Here is a 25,441-nt window from a genome sequence, read left to right on the forward strand (position 1 = left end):
AGTGGGGCAACCTTCCAGCCAATCAGCAGCAGGCAGCATACCAGCCCAGGCGGAGCGCAACTCAAGTTACACCTGCTGTCTGGGGCAAGTGCGCAGCCTCTCCTGTGCCTGGCTCAGCTCCCTTCCTAGCCCAGCGGAGGAGAAAGAAATGCCCCTTGCCATACACGGACCAGACCCTTCTGCTCTCTCGCTTGCTCTCTCTCCCTCTCTGGCTCTTGCACACTGGCCACCGTTCAAGTGCTATAGGTTACCACAGGTCACAGCTCTCCCTCCTTCCCTTCAGCCGCTCTTCACAGCAGCTGGGAGATCAGCCCCTGTGTCAGTAACCGGCTCGCTCTCAGCCAAGCACGACCCATTTATCGTAGGCGTTCGGCTCGCCTCGTCAGTGTTCTGGGATTCCTGAGGCATCCTGCTTCTAGCACCTGCTCTGAAATGAAGCTCTCTTTGACCTTCCAGAAGCCCTTGCGCCCCTGCCCCCCCATCTCATCCACCCACCTACCCAAGGCTGGACAGCTACGAATGGAATGTCTCACCACCAAGTTCAATCTGGACCAAAAAATATATATACCCACAGCTGAAGAGCACCATTCTGTTAGTCTAAGAGCACCACAAGCAATGGTGCTTTAGCAGTCTGCTGCTAGGCTTTTTGGTACAAAGCATGGCATATTCTTAACAAGCAGTTGGGGCCTTTTGCAGAAATAATTTCTAAGAACTGTCAGCCAAAACGCTCGGAAAGGACAGGCCGCATTCACAGAACACCCTTCGTGATTATCCTGAATGGCTACCCTACTTCTGTATGGACTGCACACTCTTTGTGTATCAACAACACCCATTCCTCACAGAAAGGGTTTTGCTAAGCAGCATTGCAGAAGGATACCCCAGACGCAAACTCTACTTTTTTATATATAATCTTTATTTACACATTAAAAATTGCACATAATCAGATACGTTGTTCTGTTATGAAAGAAAAAAACACACAAAAAGAAAATAGAAAAGAAAAAGAAAAACAAGAAAAAGTAGAAGAGAGGAGAAAGATGGAAAAAAATAGGAAGAAAGTTTAACGAAACATCTTATCAACGACATACAGGTTTTTTTTAGGAAATACAAACCATCATCGACATTATTTTAAACATATAATTCCAGTAAGCAGTCCTTTTATCTTCACCTTGTCAATTTCTCCTCACTACTCTTACTCTCTTATCTGTGCCTATTCTCTGGTTTTATTCCCTGATTTGTTTAATGACTTCCTTCTACCACTATGCGGTTCCTAATTTCTCATATCTTAAAATTTCTGTGTCCATTCTTGTTCTGCAGGAACCCATTCTCTTACCTCTGTGGAATTTAGTCCATGCTCAGCCAATCATCGTAAACATACTTCTTCATGTAATTTTAAAAAACATCCCATTCTTTTTTAATTTAATTTTAAATTTTCTTTATGTCATTACGGCCACCAAGATTCTTGTAGCAAAATATTGGAAGAGTAATGTAATACCGACAAAAGAAGAATGGTATTTAAAGCTATGTGAATACCTTGAACTAGCAAAACTAACAGAATCAATAAGAAATCATTCGTGGTGGGGGGGAATAAAAAACCTCTACTGTTATTTAATGCAGAAAGTATTGTTGTAAACAAAATCTCACAATTCCTATCACAGTATGCACCTATGGTATGCATGTGCGCACACACACTGGAAATGGGTGGGCTTGTTCATGTGAATACAGTGAATACAGTGAATACAGTGAATACAGTGGATATGCTCCACTCTAAGGAGGAGTACCTACTCCTGCTCCTTCTTCAGTGGAACTTCACCACTCAGACCCAGTTCACACAGCACTTTTTTTACTTCACGCAATCAACTTTCCTTGGGTTTGTGCTCACATAGGGAAATATTAACCCATGAACTGGGTGTTCTCTGAGACGGCTGGCAGCAATTCCCAAGATCTGAGGTGGCACTTTTCCCATGTCCGTTATCACTAGTACATGAACTACATTTATCCACATAACTGTATGCCCAAGGAAGTTTTGAGACCAGGGAGCAGGGGCAGGGGTGGTGCTATTTTGTGCGAATAAGCCCTCATGTGTGAACAGGAACAACTAAAGTGCAATTTGTTGTTGTTGTTTAGTTGTGTTCGACTCTTCGTGACCCCATGGACCAGAGCACGCCAGGCACTCCTGTCTTCCACTGCCTCCCACAGTTTGGTCAAACTCATGCTGGTAGCTTCGAGAACACTGTCCAACCATCTCGTCCTCTGTTGTCCCCTTCTCCTTGTGCCCTCAGTCTTTCCCAGCATCAGGGTCTTTTCCAGGAAGTCTTCTCTTCACATGAGGTGGCCAAAGTATTGGAGCCTCAGCTTCAGGATCTGTCCTTCCAGTGAGCATTCAGGGCTGATTTCCTTCAGAATGGATAGGTTTGATCTTCTTGCAGTCCATGGGACTCTCAAGAGTCTCCTCCAGCACCATAATTCAAAAGCATCAATTCTTCGGCGATCAGCCTTCTTTGTGGTCCAGCTCTCACTTCCATACATCACTAAAAGTGCAATAAGGATTCATAAAACTGGAAGTTGCTACTTGCAAGAGCAGAAACTTGTAACTTCACAGCAGAAAAACTGAGTGCTGCTTTCTACGTTATTTAACCGTACTTCCATATTTATAAGTACACAAAAGCATCAGGTGAAAGATGGTCAAGAATGTGCATCTTTATAGCATGTGGCCCAGTAGATATAGGTGAATGGCATGCAACAGGCAAACTGCCAAAGCTGAATGCCTATATTTCCAGGTCATACAGCTGCCCATCTTCAGCCATTTTACAATTGTTCCTTAAAATGCAAGCAGCGAAAAACTAACATATAAAGCAACCATTGGCCACAACACTATAAAAATCAGGACTAAGACTTTACAATAAGGCAAACAATTTTAACAATCCAGATTAACTTTTAATTCAATTATTCAATATAAATAAGGAGACAAAGGCAACAAGTAGTAGAGCAGACATGCAACTCTATTTTTACATTGTTGCCCACGACTGTTTGCAATGGTAAGCTGTCTTTGTTCCTGATAGGGACTGTCCTTCCAAATACCACAAGGCCAGCTCCGACTCATTCATTATGGATAGCAAAAGTCCTATGAAGATGGAACTCACAAGACCCTCTCCAGCCTGTGCCCTGAACATATGGTGCTATCAGTGTTGCTACTTTACATTTTTCTACCTACTTTAAAGTCCACATGAGTTTTGCAAAGTCTACTAGGCAAAAGAGGAAAGCTGCAACATTCCAGGCCATAACAGATCTGTGGCAGAGCACCTGAGTGATTCAAGCTGTCTTCTAACCAAGTAAGGTTAAGGATGGGCACAAGTGGGGATCCAAACCAGCTTCTCCCATCAAGACAGGTCTTGGAACGAACAGGCTATTGGTATTGCAGCCAATTAAAATAGAGACTTCCCTCTCCTCACTCACTTGAAAAGGTAAGTGCAGATGGCGTGTCCCCTTTCCTTCCAGTCATACTCTGGGAGAGAGGCCAACTAAAAAAACCAACAAACTCTATGCTGCTCTACTCTCATTGCACATGCAGTCAAGAAGAGATTTCTAGAGAGTGAAGAAAAGCAGAGGTGGGGTAAAGTGTAAAACAGGGTTAAAAAAAATAGACGGGGGGGGGGGGGGGAGAGCGCAGCCAAATTTTTAAAAGGCAGAAGCAGAATAGGGCTGCTGTTTCTTTAAGCGATTGCCAGATGTCTCCAAGTGGCTGGAAAAACCAGTTTGTACACTTGGGCTTGATGAACAAAGGCCAAGCTCCCCAGCGGCACTCCAGCTATTCCTGGAGAAATCTAAAAAATGTGCCTCTTCAGAAACCTTCCACCCCTGCCTGTCAGAGAGACCCTGGGCCATGTTGGGGGCGCAAAAGGGGAGGGGAGGTGCAATGTGTCATCTCCCCTTTAGGCAGGCTCCTGGTAAGAAGGCATGGAAAACAGTTATGGCAGGAGCACAAGTACTCAGCCACATTAAAAATATAAGTAAAGTGGATAAAACAGGGGTCGTCAACTTGTCACCTGCAGGCACACATGTGCCACCAGGGTCTCCTCTCCCAGCTGAAACCAGGCTTGAAAGCAGCATTCTGTTGTAGCCAATATATTAGGCTGTGGAATGTGCTTGGTTGTGTCTTCAACAGTTTCTCTGGTTTGCAAAAGGGTCTACAAGTCCAAAAATGTTAGCAACCCCAGGGCTAAAATAACTACTCAGGCCAGATTTCAACATCAGGCGTATGCATTTAGTGCCAGGGCTCAGCACTAGAACATGTGAAGAATAACAAAACACGCCACTGAACACAACAAGTTCTCTCAAAATGGGTAACCACAACCTATTCACCTATGTTTAGGATTGGGGCAGGCTTTCCAGGATATGGATACCTGCAGCATTCCCATTTTTAATGGTGAACTACTAGGACTACTGCGATGCGGGTGGCGCTGTGGGTTAAACCACAGCTGGGCATGTTTAGCCTGGAGAAGAGGAGGTTAAGGGGTGATATGATAGCCATGTTCAAATATATAAAAGGATGTCACATAGAGGAGGGAGAAAGGTTGTTTTCTGCTGCTCCAGAGAAGCGGACACGGAGCAATGGTTCCAAACTACAAGAAAGAAGATTCCACCTAAACATTAGGAAGAACTTCCTGACAGTAAGAGCTGTTCGACAGTGGAATTTGCTGCCAAGGAGTGTGGTGGAGTCTCCTTCTTTGGAGGTCTTTAAGCAGAGGCTTGACAGCCATATGTCAGGAGTGCTCTGATGGTGTTTCCTGCTTGGCAGGGGGTTGGACTCGATGGCCTTTGTGGTCTCTTCCAACTCTATGATTCTATGATTCTAAGTCAGCCTAGGGCTTGCCAATCAGAAGGTCAGCGGTTCGAATCCCCGTGATGGGGTGAGCTCCCGTTGCTCAGTCCCTGCTCCTGCTAACCTAGCAGTTCGAAAGCACGTCAAAGTGCAAGTAGATAAATAGGTACCGCTCCGGCGGGAAGGTAAACGGTTCACCAGAAGTGGCTTAGTCATGCTGGCCACATGACCCAGAACTGTACGTCGGCTCCCTCGGCCAATAAAGCGAGATGAGTGCCGCAACCCCAGAGTCGGCCACGACTGGACCTAATGGTCAGGGGTCCCTTTACCTTTACCTTTACTAGGACTACTAAAGGCGACAACGTAACTTGAGGAAGACATCCCTTACCAATTCTAGCCAATCATTTTCAGCATCCATGCACTATGCTGAATATGTATATCTATTCTCCCAGCTACATGGGAACTGTTTATCCATGAGCATTTTGGACAATATTGAAACTGCATGACTCTATCCATCTGCACCTTTGTACATGGAATTGGGAAGCCTCTCTCCTTCCATGGTGCAAATTCTGTGGGAAGGAGTCATGGCTGGAATCATGTCAATGTCAGAATCACAGAGTTGGAAGGGACCATGAGCCCAGTCCTGCAGTGCAGCTCAAACCCATGACCCTGAGGATAAGAGCCTCGTGTATTACCGATTGAGCTATCCTCTAGGGTTATCACAGTCTTACAGGAGCTGCACACAGATAAAGCAGCTACTGCACGGTTGGGAGGCTAGTGTCCCAGGAGGAGAACAGCAGTTACACTTGGGGAGGCTCAAACAATGTTAACAAAAAAAAGGACAAACAATTATGCACTTAAAACAACAGGCAATGTTCTCTTCCGATCCCTGACTCATTCAGCATGGTCATTAATCCAGTGTTTGTCAACAGGATGATCCATTCCTATGGAGATAGTGCTTTGAGGTCACAAACATAGAATTATGACATCACAGCAGGAGCTGATGAGTAGGAAGCAGCAATACGTGTCTGTTTACAACATTTCACTCTGCAGCAACACGAAACAGTTTGGGTGAAACTGTGCCTGAACCCTACGATCGCCACTGCCACCACAACCTGAGGCACTGGCATAAGGGAAGATATTCAAGCCCTATCTGGCTATTCAATCTCCTCACATTTAAGCAAGACACAAGGGGCACACTGCCAAGCTTCACCCCTGCAACATGACACCCCTAGACGGTTCAGAACCTTCCACAAGTTTGAGGGCAACTGCCTGAAACAAGGAGCCTCTTTCCTTCATAGAAGAACCCAGCACAATCGTGACCAGAGACAGCATCCCACTTCAGATCCTCACTCTCAAACTTGTGGAAGGCTCTGAATTGGGACAAGTTAACACTGTGGAAGGGGCAGAGCTTGGCAGTCCACCCCTACCTCTCCTTCTGTGGTTACTTAAATGTGAGGAGACTGACAGAATTACTTAACTAAGCCAATTATGGTGGCAACATGGATTTATCACATTCAAACCAATCAGGAGTCAGGGACCTTCATTCTCACCCTCCCTCCTTTACTTTTTAACTGCTTTCTTAGGGGTGGTGGGCACAGAGTTCAGAAATGTATCATCTCAATGGCAAAAGGACCAAAGCTGCCCTTTCTTCTTCACCTCCTCACCTTGCATAAAAGTATCTAGAGCAGCCTTTCTCAACCTGTGGGTCCCCAGATGTTGTTGAACTACAACTCCCATCACCCCTAGCTAGCAAGGCAAGAGCTCAGGGATGATGGGAGTTGTAGTCCAACAACATCTGGGGACCCACAGGTTGAGAACCGCTGATCTAGAGCAATTCAGGATCTACAACCCATTCCTTTCATAAGCGAGAGAGCTTATGTTGTGTAGTGTATGAGCCTTTTTGTCTTCGTTACCGCCCATTTCACAACAGCAACTGATAAGGCATAATCTCCTCTCCTCCCTCCCATTCCCATGAAACCATTTTTACACTGAGTGCTGGTTCCAACAAGATGCCAGGGGCCAGCCTGAGAAAAATTCCTATCCATATGAGTGACCTACTCATCTTATCAACCTAACATTGGAGTTGTGATCTTGTGAGTCTGTGGCTCCTACGTAACACTGCTTACACAAGTAAAGCACTTCTGTTTTGGAGGTGGTGGATGAAGACGGCTACTGGGTTTTTACTGGAGCCAACTGATGCAGGCTGGTTATCTCAAAGCTTGGCATAAAACCATGACAATTAAAATCTGCAACAGAATGTGTATACAAACTCAAAAATAGAAAAGGAATTGCAACGAATTAATATCCGACAACTGAGCCTTCTTCTGTTAACCGAGCTCTCACGGTACACAGGCACTGGGAACCTGTGGCCCTCCAGATGTTGCTAGACTCCAGTGCCCATCAACCCTAGCAAGCAAAGCTGATGGTCAGGGATGATGGGGTGTGTAGTCCAACAACATCTGGGGAGCCAAAGGTTCCCCACCAATGGACTACAGTAAAATATCTCTTAAGTATTTCTGATTGTTTATGGTAGTTTATTGTTGTAAGTCATTTTGGATGGGGATGGCCCAGGAAATCAGTCTAGAAATATTTTAAAATAATAAGTAAGCATACCCCGGGGATAAGCTAAGGGTATGAATTTGTAACACCACCAACTTAATGAGGGCACATTAAATCACCAACTTAATGAGGGCACAAAGAAGTCAACTGAAAGATGGGAGAGTTTGTTTCATTGGAATTCCAGCGTGTTTCTATAAATGCCTACTCAGGAGTGAGAGCATATAGGATTGCAGCCCTAGCCTATCTGAGGTCATAGTATCATAATGAGAAGCAAGAAAATCACAGATGTAGACCCTGTTGTGGCATTTAATAAAACCCCAATACAAGGAAGGTGATAAACCTAAAAAAATAGAATAGAGTGTTTTGCTTGCGAGAAGATACACCATCTTTCACACCCAACGGCAGGCATGTGGGATCCTCAAGCAGACGAAAATCAATCTCTCCTTTGACAGGAATGAGCTTACCAAACCAGTCAGTCAAGCCAGGCAGAGAAAAGAGTGGGAGGGAGAGGAGAGATGAGGCATAAGGGAGTGGGAGGGATATGTAGACCTAGGGAAGTACAAAGGAGATGTGAGTCAACAATCTGGGGAAGAAGAGTTCAGCGCTACCCTGGAGTTCTTTATCCACTCCAAGACAGCCACCTCCACAAACACTTCATCTCCCCTCTCTCAAGATGATCTTTGGGTAGTCCATCTCCTTTATTACCAGCCAAAGCGATCAGGGAGATAAAACACAGCAGGGACCAAGTCAGGCACACGGACTGGAAAGAAACATCCTGAAGTGCCAAAAGCAAAACACACTTTTAGCATCTAAGGCCTGTGTGTCAGAGGTACATATTTTAAACCTAAGAATGTTTATAAGAAGCAAATTCCTACTCCCCCACCTGGATCTCCCTAGCCAGCAGCTGAAGGGATTTGGTATGTGCCTGCAAAACAAAACATGGTGGCTATTACACCATAATATTTTAGGCTGTAAATAGATGATAAATAAATAACGAAGACATCCTCATTCAAATCCTCAGATACAGAAGGCAATGTGGTATAGCGGTTTTAGCTCTCGTTGCTCAGTCCCTGCTCCTGCCAACCTAGCAGTTCGAAAGCATGTCAAAGTGCAAGTAGATAAATAGGTACCGCTCCCGCGGGAAGGTAAACGGCGTTTCCGTGCGCCGCTCTGGTTTGCCAGAAGTGGCTTAGTCATGCTGGCCACATGACCCAGAAGCTGTACGCTGGCTCCCTTGGCCAATAAAGCGAGATGAGCGCCACAACCCCAGAGTCGGTCACGCCTGGACCTAATGGCCAGGGGTCCCTTTACCTTTACCTTTTTAGGACTAGTGAGACCCAGATACAAATCCCCATTCAGTCACGAATCTCACCTTGGGCTAGTCACTCTCTCTCAACCGTAACCTACCTCTCGAGATATTTGTAAGTAAAAAGGGGGAGGGAAAAGATGAAAATCACACTGAACAACTGCAAGGAAAGGTGGGATAAGTGTGAATAAATAAATATCCAAAGCTGCGGCCATCTGAATGGACAATGTGCAATGAACGGGTGTCTTGCATGGAATCTGGTTTAAGCCACATGAACATAGAAGCATGACACGGTCTCACTCACCATACATTTTGCCCTCGTCCGAGAGAATAATCTTCCGCCGGCCACATGGCGGGTATATTGCCAGCGCCTCCTGGAAGCTCTGTTCAATGTCTGGACTCCACACTCCTTCGGCATCATTGTCCAGGCTCTTGTCCATTCCCTCCTGTCCATCTTCTCGCCCCTCCCCGGGGCTGCCGCTGGCGTTCCAGCTGTTGGACGCTATTGTGATGGCTGCTCTGGGCTCTGACCCTGAGCCCCAAACGGCAACTCAGCAACCTAAGGGCAAGAAAAGTTTGCTGATTAATCAACCACACCTGCGGACTCCTAGTTCTTCTTTATAATTCTAGACTATACAACTGTACTCTTTCAATCAAAAGTAAATGGAGAAGTGTGAAGGGTCAGTCTTTTCTTTCTCTCTCTTGTTGGGGGCTTGATCATCCTTCAAAAGCATTATAAACATGCATCTTTTCAACACACACAGAGAGAGATTGGCATTAATGTCTGGAAATCAATACGGCCAAGTGTGGGGTTTTTTTAGTGTTTGACATACACCTGGTTTTCTACATATACATGTTTCACATCTCTCTGTGTTGATGTTCTCCAAGCCACAGAACATACAATCCAAAACCCATTGGTTCATTCAAGGCTACCATTATTGCAGCCACACTGTGATATTCTTACAATAATCTGAACATTTGACTAAGGAAACGAAGAGACACTGGGTGATATTCAGTGATGTGTATCCATTTACACAGTGGGACTTGTGGCTTCTTTTCTCACTTCCCCACCCCCCAAAATCTGTTTCGGAGGGTCCCCTAACCTTCTGAAGCAGATTTGGGGGGAGAGATGGGAGAAAAAGAAAGAGAAGCCATTGCATGAATGGACAGCTGCTCGTGCTATATTAGATGTCACCCATCTTCACACACACACACACACACACACACACACACACACTCCCTAACAAGTTACTTGAGCTGAAGCAGGGATTAATTAAACAGCCTCACTTAGTATAAGGGAGAGTCAGATAACCCCCCATGGCACACAACACAACATTTTTGAAATGATTGTTTCTTTGAACCCCATCGCACACAGCATAATACCTTTTTCTTATTATTTATTTGACTTATTAGTCTCTCACTACAAGATAGTCTCTGAGCAACTGACCAAAAGATTAAGAGCCAAAAGCATAACATAAAATCAGAAAACAATGCATTACAATAAAAACCATTACAATAACCCACAAAACATGACAGAAAACTTTAGAAACAAATAACAACAACAACAACAACAACAATCAATGTTCAAATGCAGCCACACTAAAACATGTGCTTTTTCTCAATTTTAATAAGGTTTTTCCACAAGTGTCTTTTTAAAAAGTAACTGACTATAATACTGGATCTTAGATATTAAATACTGATTTGAATGCTGAATCATAAGCATATATCAAACACAGTGGCTTGTATAATAAGAAATACTTTAAGAATGAGGCTGGTAGAAGGGGATTTTCCTGCCCTCACCCTGCAGTCTCCTGAGTTTCCTGAAAAGCATCTCCTGGAGGGTCAGAGGACCCTCCAGAATTGGGTCGGATCAGCAGGAAGGAGTAATTGCTCCAGTTTCAGAGAGCTGTAGACAGAAAGTGCCTGCACTCAATTTGAGGTGATTTTCACCTCATACCACAGTCTTTCCCAATCAGGAAAAGTGGGGGCAATCAGGAAAGCCCCTGTCTATTACTACTTCTGAGGAACCAGGCCATTTTGGTAAAGACAACTTTGTTATGCAAAAAACCATGAAGAAAAAAAATCTCATTTCTGAGGTTAAGCATTTATAAAAAAGACACATTGCCACATACTGTATTTATTATTGCCGGCTTCCTACTGGACCCGGGATAATCACAGGGACCAGGAACCAGGATCTGCCATCCTGCATCATGATCTTGTACTTCTGCTTTATGTAGAAGATCTCTAATTCTCTAATGAATATTGATGACTCTACCTACCAAACATAGAAATTTACTTTCCATTTCATGGAAAGACACTAATGCATGGGTAGGCAAACTAGGGCTAGGGGGCCAGATCCGGCCCAATCGCCTTCTAAATCTGGCCCGCGGACGGTCCGGGAATCAGCATGTTTTTACATGAGTAGAATGTGTCATTTTATTTAAAATGCATCTCGGGGTTATTTGTAGGACATAGGAATTCGTTCTCCCCCCCCCAAAAAAAATATAGTCCGGCCCCCCACAAGGTCTGAGGGACAGTGGACTGGCCCCCCTGCTGAAAAAGTTTGCTGACTGCTGCACTAATGTGTCCATTTACCAGCCCTTACCTTTGGTAAGTTCTAAACACTTATGGCCTGATGCTATGCAAGTTGACTTTAAAAGTAAATTCCACTTCCAGTGGGAACTTACTTCCAAGCAAATGTTCACAGGGTTGCAGTCTTAATCTTGCTTGAGTATCAGAGAACACGATCTTACTCAGTATCAGAGAGAAACAAACAGAAACCAGTCTCTTGCTTCTAAGCAGATATGATTCCACAGTGCATGTAGGCTGCATGACCACAAATTTCTTGTTATGTTCTTAAGTTGTATGAAGATTCATTTTAATTGCAAACCAACATGTTTTAATCATTCTAGCACTTAGTATACAGGAACCAGTGTTAGAAACTGAGATATGAAAGCTAAGAGCTAAATGGCACCTTAAACCTAGGTTATGGGCGCAACAACAGAATGTCTAGGCACGCTTTTTTTATAACAAGAATACAAAGCTGAAAATGAATGAACTGCAGCTAAAATATTATGCTCATTTTTCACATGCTCTAGTCCTTCCCCTGCCCACCCACCCCCTAATATTCTAAAGAGGGTCTCTTCTCCAGTCTTCAGAGAGTAGCTGGAAGTGGGGAGGCAGAAAAGGTCCTCCTCTCCTTCCACTCTGCAGTTTTAATCTGAAATCTTAGGCGTGGTACTGCACCCAGAGCTCAGAAACTGCTCATGCTAATGAAATTCCCTGTCGCAAAATGCACCTAGAACAATGGGAGTTTTGAACACTGGCAGGAACCCCTGAATTCAAAACTGAAACTTGTCTTACAGCACAATCCTCACCAAGTCTACTTAGAAGTAAGTCCTGCCGAATTCCTTGGGGCTTACTCCCAGCTAAGTGCGGACAGGGTTGTAGACTTGATGGTTTAAAGCTGGCCCTTTGCTTGGCTTTTCCTCCCCTTCTTTTCCAGGATACAATGATTTGGCATCTCGGGGAAAGAGGAGAAAACACAGATACAGACACACACAGCCTTTGGGGCTGATTACTCAGAAGTACTCTCAATGGCCCAAGTCTTCAGAAACATCTCTGGGAGATGTGTGCTGGGCGCAGACTCCCATCCCCAGCCAGGCTGTGTCAGTGGGCCTTGAAATAGTGCCTGCCACTTCCACTCCCACTCCCCTTTGCTCCCCCAGAGCAGCTAAATGTTTTGCAACAACATGCTTTGCGGCAGCCCCACCAGCTGCTCCTGGGGGAGCTGAGAACAGAGAGGTGTCTCCTTTGGCTAGAGAGCTTCCCGGACAGAGCACAACAAAGGTCTCCAGTACAGACATCTCCTTTTTAAGAAACTGCCGACAACGAGCTTGGCTCAAGTGTTTGGTGGTGATTCCGCCCCTCCACGCACACACACACTCCCCAAGCAACTTCTTTCCTGCGGCTCCGAGCTCTGTGATGTCACCCAGTCTCTCCCTTGCTCCCCCTCCCCTCCCCTTCCAGCCCACCCCACCCCTTCTTTGGGAACAGTGTAGCCAAATAAGGAGATCAGAACTGGAGCAGCTAGCCAAAGGGAAAAGGGGGAGGGATGGAGGGGAGGCTTGCTGTCCGCACACGGCTCCCAACACACTCTTATTCATAGTCAGTCCGTCTCTCTCGCTCCCTCTCATACATACACAGCACTGCGAGGGGTGCCCAGGGATCAGGCTGCCAGCGAACATTCAGGAGGGCACAGGATATGCCAGAAAAGTTCAAGAGCAGGCAAAACATGTGTTCGCAGAAGACGCTGCGGGTACATTAAAGGAAGGGAGCTCTCAAGCAATCTGGGACACAAGCTTCGGTCGCCAAGTTGGTTTTGCTGAACACCAGACAGTTTGTTCCATCTCAACAAAAACCACACATACACACACACACACACACACACACACACACACGGGCCTCCCTACACAAGTCCCAGACACAAGTGCAGCCAAGTCTCAACGTCCTATTGCTACTCATAAGATGAGTAGCACAGGGTCCAGATTTTGAGTCCTCTCCAAGACATCTTTAGCATGCCTACAAATCCTTGAATTGCTCTCACTCTCTCTTTGAATAAAATCACCACCACTGCGTTGGCGGCAGTGGGGGGGTGGGGGGAGTGGGATTGAGCAAACAGGCAATGGTGGTAACAGCTGCTCCACTGACTTGCTCCTGTGTTGGGCCCTTTGCTGGGATGTGGGCCTTAGCAGCTGCCCCAGCAGTGCCAACCAATATGACTGGCTCTGCTAACAACCCCCCTGCCCCACAAGTTTTCTCTAAAGTGTCTACAACAGGAACTGCTGGGAAGAAAGAAATTCTCAGGCAATCGTTGACATCCGAGGTGAAGCTCCCTCTCAGGAGAAAAGTGTATACCTGGCATTGTTTGGATGGCTTTTCGATCCAAGTAACCTGCCCCCAAATGAACAGCTGTGTCACCATTCTAAAATACAGGCCAAATGTGCACATGAAAATAAGCCAGGCTTTCCGGCTTGTTGGGCATGGGCAGTGTGGTTTATTTCTTCCACCAGCGCTGGGAAAGGAGCGAAGCAGGAGTGATCAGGCAGCATGCACAATAACACGATCAGCCAGAAATTTGACTTGTTGTGATGTGTGAATGTAGACAGGAAAAAGGTTGGCAAACACGTCTGCATTAGGAAAAAGTAATGCATAAAAGATCTTCAACAGCAGCCCCCTCTCGCATGCCATTACAAAGGTGACTGGGAATGTAAGTGCGATGGGCCAAAATTTAGAAAGCTATAGTAATTGCCTTTCACTCCCCCCAAAAACCCCTCTACCAGCAACTAGTTATCTGCCCTGAATAAACAGTGATTCCCTCACCCCAAAAACACTCAACAGGCATCTTGGAGGTCAGTTTTACAATGATTTGTTATGATTCGCACAAGGAACTTTGAAGGGATCCTACACAGAAAACGGGACCACTTTTTACACAAACAACCTCTCCAACAACCACACCAACTTGGTATGGGCCCTAATCAGAATAGTAAAATGAGTTTTGTGCTTGTAGGTGTACTTGAAGCCAGGGAGAGGGTAGGAGAGGGTCTGTTCTGAAGGCAAAGAATCCTAGCCTTGGGGAAAAAAAAAGAAAGATTAAGATGCCTATTCCCCCCTCATTATATATGCTAAGGATTGCCCCCTCAGTATTAAAGGACTTCGGGGGTGAGGCAAAGTAGAGAAAGCAGTGGGGAATGCTCTGGGGTACTGCCCTATCAAGGGACATTTCATGCAAAGTTGTCACCAAATTGACAAAATCTCAAAGCCACTACCTTTCCTGGCTCCCATACACTCATTATCCTTCCATTTAAATTTAGACACACATTTCTTGCATATTCTGGGCATGCTGACTGGCGACTTTCAATATAAAACTACACTGCTACTGCTATGTCCAGGCAGAATAACCATAGGAAAAAATAGCAGTTTACTAGTGTTAGTCCTTTTTTTACCTTCTTGCCGGAGCGGTACCTATTTATCTACTTGCACTCTGACGTGCTTTCGAACTGCTAGGTGGGCAGGAGCTGGGACCGAGCAATGGGAGCTCACCCCGTCGCGGGGATTCAAACCGCCGACCTTCTGATCGGCAAGTCCTAGGCTCTGTGTTTTAACCCACAGCGCCACCCGTGTCCCACAAACATTCCTGGTGCAATATTCATAGGTCTGCCTCTGGGTAGACCTATCCAAATCATGGGTGTGTGTTCTGAGCATGCTCAGAGCTGTTTCCTTGGAGTCCACCCCTTCTCATCGTTCTTGGCATGTTCTGGAAATCAGAGAAACAGCAGGGTGCATTTCCTATTTTGTAAAGTGTTTTTGTTTGTTTGTTCAATATTTTTTTGTGACAGAGAGAGAGACAGAGTGAATGCAAGAGTGGACACTGGTCCATCGGTCTATTTTTGTAATAAATTTTTATCTATTTTTTACTTAAATTGTTTTGCATTTATCTTTGTGAACAGGGGAATTGGGGGGACAATTTGCTGATGGCTTGTGTATGTGTTGCAAAGTGCTCTGTATTAACCAGTGACCTGCATTCATTCATGAGACGCTGCTACAGCAGCAGCAGCAGCTGGGTGAGGCAGGACATGATGATCTGAGCCATGTGCCATTTCAGAGTATTTTTCATACTACAGTGGTACCTCAGGTTAAGTACTTAATTCGTTCCAGAGGTCCGTACTTAACCTGAAACTGTTCTTAACCTGAAGCACCACTTTAGCTAATGGGGCCTCCTGCTGCCGCTGCGCCGCCGGAGCACGATTTCTGTCCTGAACCTGAAGCAAAGTTCTTAACCTGAAGCACTATTTCTGGGTTAGCGGAGTCTGTAACCTGAAGCGTATGTAACCTGAGGTACCACTGTATTTCAAGAAAAGGGGGGGTGCATGCGTGCGTGCGCACACCCACACACCCACCCACACCCTACTCTACGCTGTATATGCAGATATCTGCTTCCAATAAGCCACTCCCCTAGCTTAAGTTCGGAAATCTTGAATGCTGAAAGGAGGAAAATGCTGCTTTTGGAAACACCAGACAAACTCTCTTGCACAAGAGAAGCTAAATGGTTGTACTCAGGATCTTGGTTGGGGGAAGGACACTGAACTTCCCTCCTGCCCCTGGAAATTCCTTGATTTGGGGGGTGGCAATGCCCCACTCAAAAACATTGTGATTGCAGACAGTTAGGTTGTAGCAAGATACCATAAAACCAGTGCAATTTCATCTGCCTAGTCCTACTCTGATTATAAATCCCTCTGTGTACATATTCTATCTACTTCTCCCATTACTCAAGTGAAAAACACAGAAACACAAAGACAATACAGTTTATCTGGAAAATCTTACTCTTAAATTCTTTTTCATAACAGGGCGTGAAAACCGTACACTTTAGATACGAAGCCTTAACAGCACCAGAATACTGAAAAGGAAATTTAGGACTGCTACGAGTATGGGAAGGGCTTTTCCAGAAACTTTGCTTAATTGATGGAATCTGAACATTGAAACTACACAAACAAGCAAGGCCTGTGGGCAGTTAGCTGTGAGAGGTAGTTTGGCAAGACTGACTGAGAGGAGTTGGAGCAGCGGCAACAGCCCCGTGGAATGTCTTCCAAATAATTTTCATTAATGTAAAACAAAATCTTTGTTTTCAAGTTCCTAGAGCACTTGAATACAACACCAACTGCAACAGCAGCTGCCACAGGACTATCTATGAGGGAAAAGACTTCATGATACCAATTGCAGAGACATAGACTTGGGGCCTGGTTAACCCACTTTCAAAGAGATTCCAATTAGGACTTTTTACAACAGCTTTGAAGTTTAAGCTCGAAAGAACACAGGTTAATCAGCATCAAATCATCATTATGCCACAATTATGTGTCACCACATGAACTACCTCCCCATCAGATGTAGGGGGAAATAACTCTCCCGTGTTTAGAAGAAGGAACAGGAACACAACAAGGGTAGTGCAAGTATCAGAGGACATTATATATGAATCTACTATTGTATATGAACCTACCTCTGTCACAAGAGACTAGGGCCCTGTGGGACTTGACATCTTTCCGCAGAGCCTGCCAGACAGAGCTGTTCCACCTGGCCTTTGGTTTGGACTCAGTATGACCCTTATGTTTCCCTCCCTTGTGGTCTTGATTTATTGGCTACTTTTAAAATGAGGCTGCATTTTAAATTGCATTTTAACCTGTATTTTAAATTGGTCCCCCCCATTATGTTTTTACTGTGATTTTATTGGTGTTAGCCACCCTGAGCCCAGCTCTGGCCGGGGAGGGCGGGGTATAAATATTATTAATAATAATAATAATAATAATAATAATAATAATAATAATAATTACCTTGCTCAGTCTACTGTCTATTTGAACTGGCAGCTGTTCTCCAAGACCCCAAGCAGAAGAAGTGTCTCTTAGGCTTGCAACAAGAGAACCTTTTAACAGGAAATGCTTGGGAATGAACCTGGAACTTCTTAATGCATTGCATAGTTAAACTATGGGACTCATTTCTCACAGAAGGCAATAGTGGCCACCAACTTAGGTAGCTTTGAAAGAGGATTAGGCAAATTCATGGAGGAGAAGGCTCTCAATGGCTACTAACCATGAAAACTATGCTCTGCCTCCACAGGCAGTGATGCTTCTGAATACCAGTTGCTGGAAAATACAGGAGGGGAGAGTGCTCTTGTGTTTGGGTCCTGCTTGAGGATTTCTCATGGGCGCCTGGTGGGCCACTATGAGGTCAAGATGCTGGACTGGCCTGATCCAGCAGACTTCTGCCCTTAGACATCTCCATGCAGAGCATGTAGCACAACCACTCAGCTATGTTTCTCGCTCTTCCACAATTAAGGGGCTGGAAAAGAACAGCAGCGACACAATTTGGGACCAAGAGGGTTATGTGAAGCCTTCTGAAATCTACTTACAGCTTTCACAGCAGCAGATATAAAAAAGAAAAAAAAATAAGCTGCAGATCCTGTAAAGCCTGGTCCTTGTTAGTCTAAACTTTCTATTTCCTGGAGGGTGGGTGCTAGCAAGCAAGCAAGTCAATAATTAATCCAAAGCTCCACCCAAACCTTACAAAACAGCAACAAAAACCAGTACGGAAACTGACAGTGTTGGGTATGTTTTCCCCACAAGTGTTTTGTGCTGCCCGTTTTGAAATCAATGGAGAGCAGAAAGAATCCCCAAATGATTAGAATAGAGCAGGCTGACCAAACTTGGCCTTCCAGCTGTTTTTGAACTACAGTTCCCATCATCCCTGACCACTGGTCCTGTTAGCTAGGGATGATGGGAGTTGTAGTCCCAAAACATCTGGAGGGCCATGGCCATGCCTGGAACAGAGTGGGTGGGGAGGGACATGCTGCCCCCACCCTTTCCATCATGTCCCCACTGCAAGAGCCACTGCATTCCACAAACTGGAGTGGAGAGCCTGCTGTCTTTGTGATGGTGTGGCGTTCTGTATCTCTCACACAGAGAGTATAGTGGGCTCTCTGATATAAATGTTGGACCTCCAGATGTATGGAGAGAACTGAAGCAGCAATGGGGATTAAATGGAGAGGATGGAACTGGCCAGCACATCCTTGCTCTCCTCCTCCTTGCCTGAGAAGAATGCCTGAATAGACATTCACCGCCTCACAGTCTTCTCTGAAGATCATGGGGGTAGCCAAGGGGGGGTAGCTCCCCCCCAAATTAATAAAAAATACATGAAAATACATAGCAAACTGAGATTCTTCCCCCCTAACAAAAGGTCTGCCCCCCACAACAAAAATCCTGGCTACATCCATGCTGAAGACCAACACCCTTGCAACATTTTATGTTGCTTCACTATTATGCCTCACTCTCTTAATAATTATTTTGCACTTCCTTCATTAGGCTTATGGGGCTTTCCCTTTAATAACACTTAATTATTCAGTTACACCCATGTCCCATTGCCTGACATACATGGTGCAGCTTGCCTAAGGCAGAGGTCATCAGCATGGTGCCCACACATACACAGATGGCTGCAGAGGCCGCCTCTGGTGCCCAGAGGGTCTCTCCCGCTGTCCGAAATCAGGCATGAAAGCAGGATTCTTTTGTAGCCAATAGAAAAGGCCTTGATACATGCAGTGTCTACAACAGTTTCTTCCATTTGCAAATGTGTCAATGGGCCCCAAAAGACTGGTGACTGCTGGACAAAAGAGGTGGGACCCTGAGATGGAATTGTGTGAAGGTGTTAAGTATAGTTTATGCTAAATGATATTAGTAGATAAAAATTAGCAAAAAGTACCTAGGCTTTTGTTTATGATTAAACATTTACGATTAAAGAATAAGAAGCCTCTGATAAGGCAGAAAGGTATGACAGTAGCCAGGACCTTGGAGACTGCAATATCTCTGTCCAGGCCAAATCACACAAAAAGCTGGTACTTCTCAGATGAGTGCAGTTATACAGAAACGGTGACAGGCACTGCTTGAGGCATTGACTGTGCCCTCTTCCTTGTTCAAACTTCCATAACAGTTTATACAACCAGCCTCACTGGTTGTGGTGATGGAGCCTTGAGTCCAGCATCTGGAAGGCACCAGGTTGGCAATTCCTGGCCTACATAATACACCTTCTAAAATATATATTCTAACACAGAAATTTCCCAAACCTTCAAGCTTTTATACTGGATCTTTCTGAGATTCTTGTGATGGCACCATAAATGGCAAAATGAAAGAAAGACATACTTTGAAGAGCTCTGGGCAAGGCATTCATACAGCCTCAAGGAAAGCTCTCCAGATTTCATGTTCTGGGGAACATTTAATGTCTCTAAATCCATTTTCTTTGGATTCCACTTGACTAATCAACATTTTTGGAAGGAGGGGAAGTCTTAAAGAAATATTGCTGCATTGTTCAAGGATTGTCCAGCATTTTCATAAAATCTGATGTCACTGGATACAATCTAATTTGTGGTTTATTACTTTTTTTAAAAAAAAGGTACAAAATTTCTTGAGATTGATTTGCAAAGGAACCTCCCCATGTTCATCTTCCTGACCAACTTTCCTCCATTACTTGAATGTCTTTCCCATATGTGTGCATTTGTGTGTATAGACAGACATACATAAGAAGCAGCTTGTGTGCACAGACATAATTCACCAAACACCTCATTAATTAGTTCTGCTGAATTTCTGATCTTTCTCCAAAAGGGTGGGGACAGTTTCTGATCTTATACAACCCAACATCCACTTATCCCATTTCAAAGTTTCATCTCCTTTTCTTGGCCCATCACATGAATGACTGATTATGGGGTTAATTACCTAACCCGGAAGAACTATCCTTCGATTTCATATTCCACAAGGACAGTGATAGTTCAATGGCAAAAAAATGAGAAGCAGTGTATGCTCAGAAACTTTATGTCAATTATTAAAGCCTGCGTATAAAAAACACACCAATATTTGCATTTGAGTTACTCAAAGCACTTCATAAACATACATCACAGCACAAGGACATCTAAGAGGATATAATATTTTTTTCTGCTACAAGGAGCAGCATACATTCTTGTCCAAAACTGGGGGAATGAAACAGTTACTCCACCAGTTCTCTCCAGTGGCTGGTTAATCAAGTGTGGCCAATCCTATCATTACTCTTCTTGGATACAAAAGCTCAAAAGCTGGTCCTGGGGAAACCCTTGCAGTCCTCCTGAACTCTAAACTAATGAGGGAAGAAGGGAGGTCATACCTGACAATCTAGCTTCAGAGATGTTCTACAAAAGCTTTCCCTCAACTTGGTGTATTTCAAATGTTTTAGACTCAACTTCCATGATCCAGGATCACTGGCCATGCTGATGATGGAAATTATACTCCAAAGCAAAGATTTGGAGAGCCCAAGATTGAGGGCAGCTGATTCTGCAAGTGACAAGACGCCTTGCTGCTTTTGAGTCCTGTCTAGGTTCAGTGCAAGGTCACCCTTTCTTAGGCCCTAGAGTAGGGAGGCTTGCCAGTGGTAAATGCACTATAGACCCTTGCCTATAACTTAGAAAGAAAAGAAAAAGATTTACCCACATGGTTTGGAAATTGTTGATCATCCTACTCACACACAACCCCCTTTCCACTCCAAAACAAACCCTCTAGAGACACATTCTTGTGATTTTACTCATCTCATGCTTACAAAATCTTGTATCTGCAGCAGCTAACAATAACCAGGTGTAACATAGCTGTCATGAGTTCCAGTGAGCATGGGTAAATTTTGCAAAGACACTGTAGGAGGACAAGGTCACTATTAGAGGATTCCTTCTCTAGACCTTCTGCATATAGAGAAAGGAGACCAAAAAACAAACAGCAGGCTGAAGGAAGGGTTACCAAAAATGTGGGAGCTAAAGTTTTTCCACTAATGATTCAACAACACAACAGAGAGTAGACATTTAAAATAAGATTAAAGGAAAGCCACAAGAGACAGAGGTAGAAGATTAATATAGAATTCAGGAGCATGAAATGATAAAGGTATGTTAAAGGAATTGCATCTTTCCAGGTGAGTTAATTTCATTTGTTGTGCTGGAGACATAGGCCAGAACCTACCCAGGAAGAAGTTCTGGAGATTCTTGATAAGACTCAAAGGAGGTGGCATCCAATAACAGATTAGTGAGTATGCTGCAGAGCTGAAATCCCAACCATCGCACTCTTGTTTCTATCAGCAGCACAGAAGAGACATGTTGTCATCAGGCCTCGCAAGAACTCAGAAAAGATCATTCAGGGGGCAGAGAAGAAGGGGAAAATGTGTTTCATGGGAAAGTGAGCATTAGAGCCAAATATGAGACTATATTATGAGGCATCCTGTCTTTGTTGGTTGAAGGAATGGATGACATTAGAAAATTCACATATTCTAGACTTAGAAGGTCATGACAATATTTTTGGTTGGCACGCTTATGGTATGAAAAGGTGGAAGTTCACAAAGGATTTATAAATCATATAATTAGGGGGAAATGTATATTTATTAGAGGTAAAAGCACTACTTTGGCTCTCACCATTGGAAGCTATAGCGGTAAAGAAAAAGAATATGATAGAAGGGTGGACAACTTATAGAAATTTATTAAAACAAGAGGGAGGAGAGTATAAATTAAAAGAATTTAAGGAATTATCAGGGAAATTAACAATATAGATACAATATCATCATTTCGGTAACAAATATCACAACTGGAGAGAGATCTGTTGGAATGTAATGTAAAAGTGCTGTCTAAAATGTTTAAAATATTATTGGGAGACAAAGGATGAGCAAGTAAATTCCTCAATGATATATTGGTCATACTACAGATATGGAAGCATGGGGACAATTGTGGAATATGGATATAATATTTAAAGCATTTTATAGTCTAAGAGAAAATTATATGAAAATGATATATTGATGGTATCTAACACCAAGTAAATTGGCAAAAATCTATAAATCTAAATCAAATAAGTGTTGGAAATGTAAAGAGAAAAAGTTCTTTTTATCATATGTGGTCGTCATGTAGTAAGCTTACTGGGAAATGATTTATAATGAATTGAAAAGGATGTTTAAAATAACATTTGTTTTTTTAAAAAGCAGAAGCTTTTCTTTTGGGAATTATAGGGACAGAACTACCTAAACTGTATAGAAGCTTATTCCTGTATGTAGCAAGAATGTTACTCACCAAAAATGGAAAGAAGCAGAAGTCCTGGCAAAAGAAGAATGGATACAAAAACTTGTGAAATATGCAGAAATGGCGAAACTAACCAGAGGAATAAGAAATCAAGATAACAAAACTTTTTATAAAACAATGGAGATGGTTTATTGAATATTTACAGATAAATTATAAACAGATAAGAACATTGGCAGGATTATTATAATAACCTACAGTTTTATAAGAGTGTATATTTAAAGTAGATGAATAAATGAGCAAATTAAGTTTATTTGGATATGCAGAAGATATTAAAAACAAGGAATGACAGAAAGAGGGGGAAGGAAGTCAAGTTTTGAAATGTTAAAAGGATTGTAAAAGTAGCGAAATGTATAAACCTGGAAAAGCATACACACACACACACACACACACACAAAACAACAACAACAACAACATTAGAGCCATCTTGCTGCATCTAGGCTCAGTCCCCAATTATTCATTAGGGAGTGACGAAGAGAGATGAAGCATTCCCCAAGTCTGCCCAAGTATATACAGTGGTACCTCTGGTTACGAACTTAATTCGTTCCGGAGATCCATTCTTAACCTGAAACTGTTCTTAACCTGAGGTACCACTTTAGCTAATGGGGCCTCCTGCTGCCACTGCGCCGCTAGCACACGATTTCTGTTCTCATCCTGGGGCAAAGTTCTTAACCTGAGGTACTATTCCTGGTTAGCAGAGTCTGTAATCTGAAGTGTTTGTAACCAGAGGTACCACTGTATGCCCATGCTGAATTAGCCCAATTTATGCGATTTGCTGAAGTGATGGCTAAATGACTTAAAAATGGAAGTGGAACATTAACACATGCACTCCGTTTTGTGAAAATGCCCCATTCTTATTTGATCAGAGCTCTTGGGTGCCTTTGAAACTTGAACATCTGCATTGGTGTTTTCCACTCACCTCACCTTCTCCATCATGTGATTATGTGCTGACGGATAAATCTGGTTTAGGGTTGGGGAGGGATGAAAATGGGTGGGAGACTAATACTGTTAAGAGAGCTGTATGTATTTGAAAATACCTGGGGGCGTATCCAACACTGCAACTCCACTGAAATAACAGACTTCTGTGCATGCAATGGAACTCTCTTTTCCCAACCCCATTCGCCCTCAAAACCAGCTCTGCAAGGTTGGACCAAATCTTGGGGAAGTTTGGAGGAGAAGAGGAAACTGAATTCCTGTTGCACCAGTAGATCCCCTCTTATGCAGAGCTGAATACAATCCTAGGTTAAAATTTCTGATTAAAATGATGATAGTGTTTTCTTTATCTTTTTAACACTGTTCTCCTTCCATGGGATGTAGAAAGTTCAATTATCTCAGAGGAGCTACTTCTTCTGAAATGTGATCAGGTAAGACTTCCAATCAACTCCTTCTTCTGCTTACCCACTAGGGGTAATTTCTACTGTACACAGTTTTGCCAAAGCAAACTTATCCTGGCAACTTGAGTCTGCAGTAGGTATTTATCACAGCCAGGCTGGATCTCTTGACATTTTCCCATTCCTTGCCACAGTTTACTCTTATTTGTTATGGTCCCAAGTGCGCAACTAGGCACATGCTTTCCTAGAGCGGCACTGAAGAGCAACATCTGCATTAAAGCATGCATGGCAATGCTATTTAAAGAACTGCTGGTGTAAGCATTTCTTAGCGCAGTTTGATTTTACTGTCTTCTGAATGGGTTGCCGCTGCTTCAGGTGTTATAATTTGCTGAATCAGTTTGTATGAATACTACTACTACTAATAGTAGTAGTAGCACTTTGGCTGTGACTGATCTGTTAGCCAGCATGGGGATATTATTTATATTGAAGGTGCAGGACATAAATCACTTTGCATATAACAGTTCTGCAAAACGTATGTGATGGTAGTGGCACTCACATGTTGTGGTGGCTGTTCCAGCCCCGCACCTTGGAAGACCAGAAAGACAAAGACCACATCGGAACTCTTTCTGGCCTATCTCAGTCCGCATCAGCCCTCCGGAGGCATTCTCATAGAATCAGAGTTGGAAGGGACTCTGAGGATCATCTAGTCCAACCCCCTGCAATGCAGGAATATGCAGCTGTCCCTTACGGGGATCGAACCTGCAACCTTGGCGTTGATCAGCACCATGCTCTCTAAATAACTGAGCTATCCAGAGAAACTAGCACATTGTGTGAGCCTGGCCATGCAATATTTTCTTGTTTGGGTATAAGCAGAGAGGGCAAACACTCCTTGTGGTGGAAGGCCTCCTCTTATCCAAAGTTGTAGAAGAAAATATATACTACAGTTATAAAGGAATCCATTCAAAACCTGTCCAATCCTCACTTTTACCTCTGCCACAGATCAATGGACAGATAAATAAAATGATTTAATCATCTATCTACATACAGTGGTACCTCGGGTTAAGTACTTAATTCGTTCCGGAGGTCCGTACTTAACCTGAAACTGTTCTTAACCTGAAGACCACTTTAGCTAATGGGGCCTCCCGCTGCCGCCGCACTGCCGGAGCACGGTTTCTGTTCTCATTCTGAAGCAAAGTTCTTAACCTGAAGCACTATTTCTGGGTTAGCGGAGTCTGTAACCTGAAGCGTATGTAACCTGAAGCGTATGTAACCCGAGGTACCACTGTATTGGGATGTAACCACTGGTGGGGCTTACTCCTTTACAATCACAAAGTCCTTTTTTCTAGTCTTCAATTTAAGAAACCAATTTTTAAAATAATGTCACTTAACAGCTGAGGTTTAGCTAGAGCAATAGGCCTCTCATACACGCAGTTGAACCAAACTGCCCATTTAACCCCTTCTTCTCATCAGCTAATTCTCATTAAAGTGACTTAAGATCTGGTACATAAATCAGATACTAAGGGAGAGAGTCATCTAATCAGCTCCATCAGCAAACACCCTGAACAAGGACTTCCATTTGCACAATGAGGCTTCCCCTCCATCTCCTCCCTGCCAGACTGGATCAGGGCAGGGGGGTCCATGAGAACCACAGCCTACCAGTGTCCATTTTATTCTTTAGTTTCTCAGCAGCAAGACCATGAGAGCAGCTGGAACCAGGTCAATTCATATGGTCCCCATATAGGAACTGGCCTTTTCCCTCC

General features: G+C 43.8%; 1 protein-coding gene across 6 annotated transcripts in view; it reads right to left on the reverse strand.

The window, feature by feature from the left end:
- Nucleotides 1–25,441, reverse strand: part of TEAD3 (TEA domain transcription factor 3) — a 98,114-nt gene that overhangs the window by 34,722 nt on the left and 37,951 nt on the right. For all 6 annotated transcript variants that reach the window (XM_083621094.1, XM_083621095.1, XM_083621093.1 and 3 more), the window contains exon 2: nt 8,992–9,246. In XM_083621094.1, the coding sequence (XP_083477220.1) occupies nt 8,992–9,127 (136 nt within the window). In that variant the 5' untranslated portion in view covers nt 9,128–9,246. The remainder of the gene's footprint in view (nt 1–8,991; nt 9,247–25,441) is intronic.

The sequence above is a fragment of the Podarcis filfolensis genome (assembly GCF_964270895.1).
Source record: "Podarcis filfolensis genome assembly, chromosome: 6".
NCBI lineage: Eukaryota > Metazoa > Chordata > Lepidosauria > Squamata > Lacertidae > Podarcis > Podarcis filfolensis.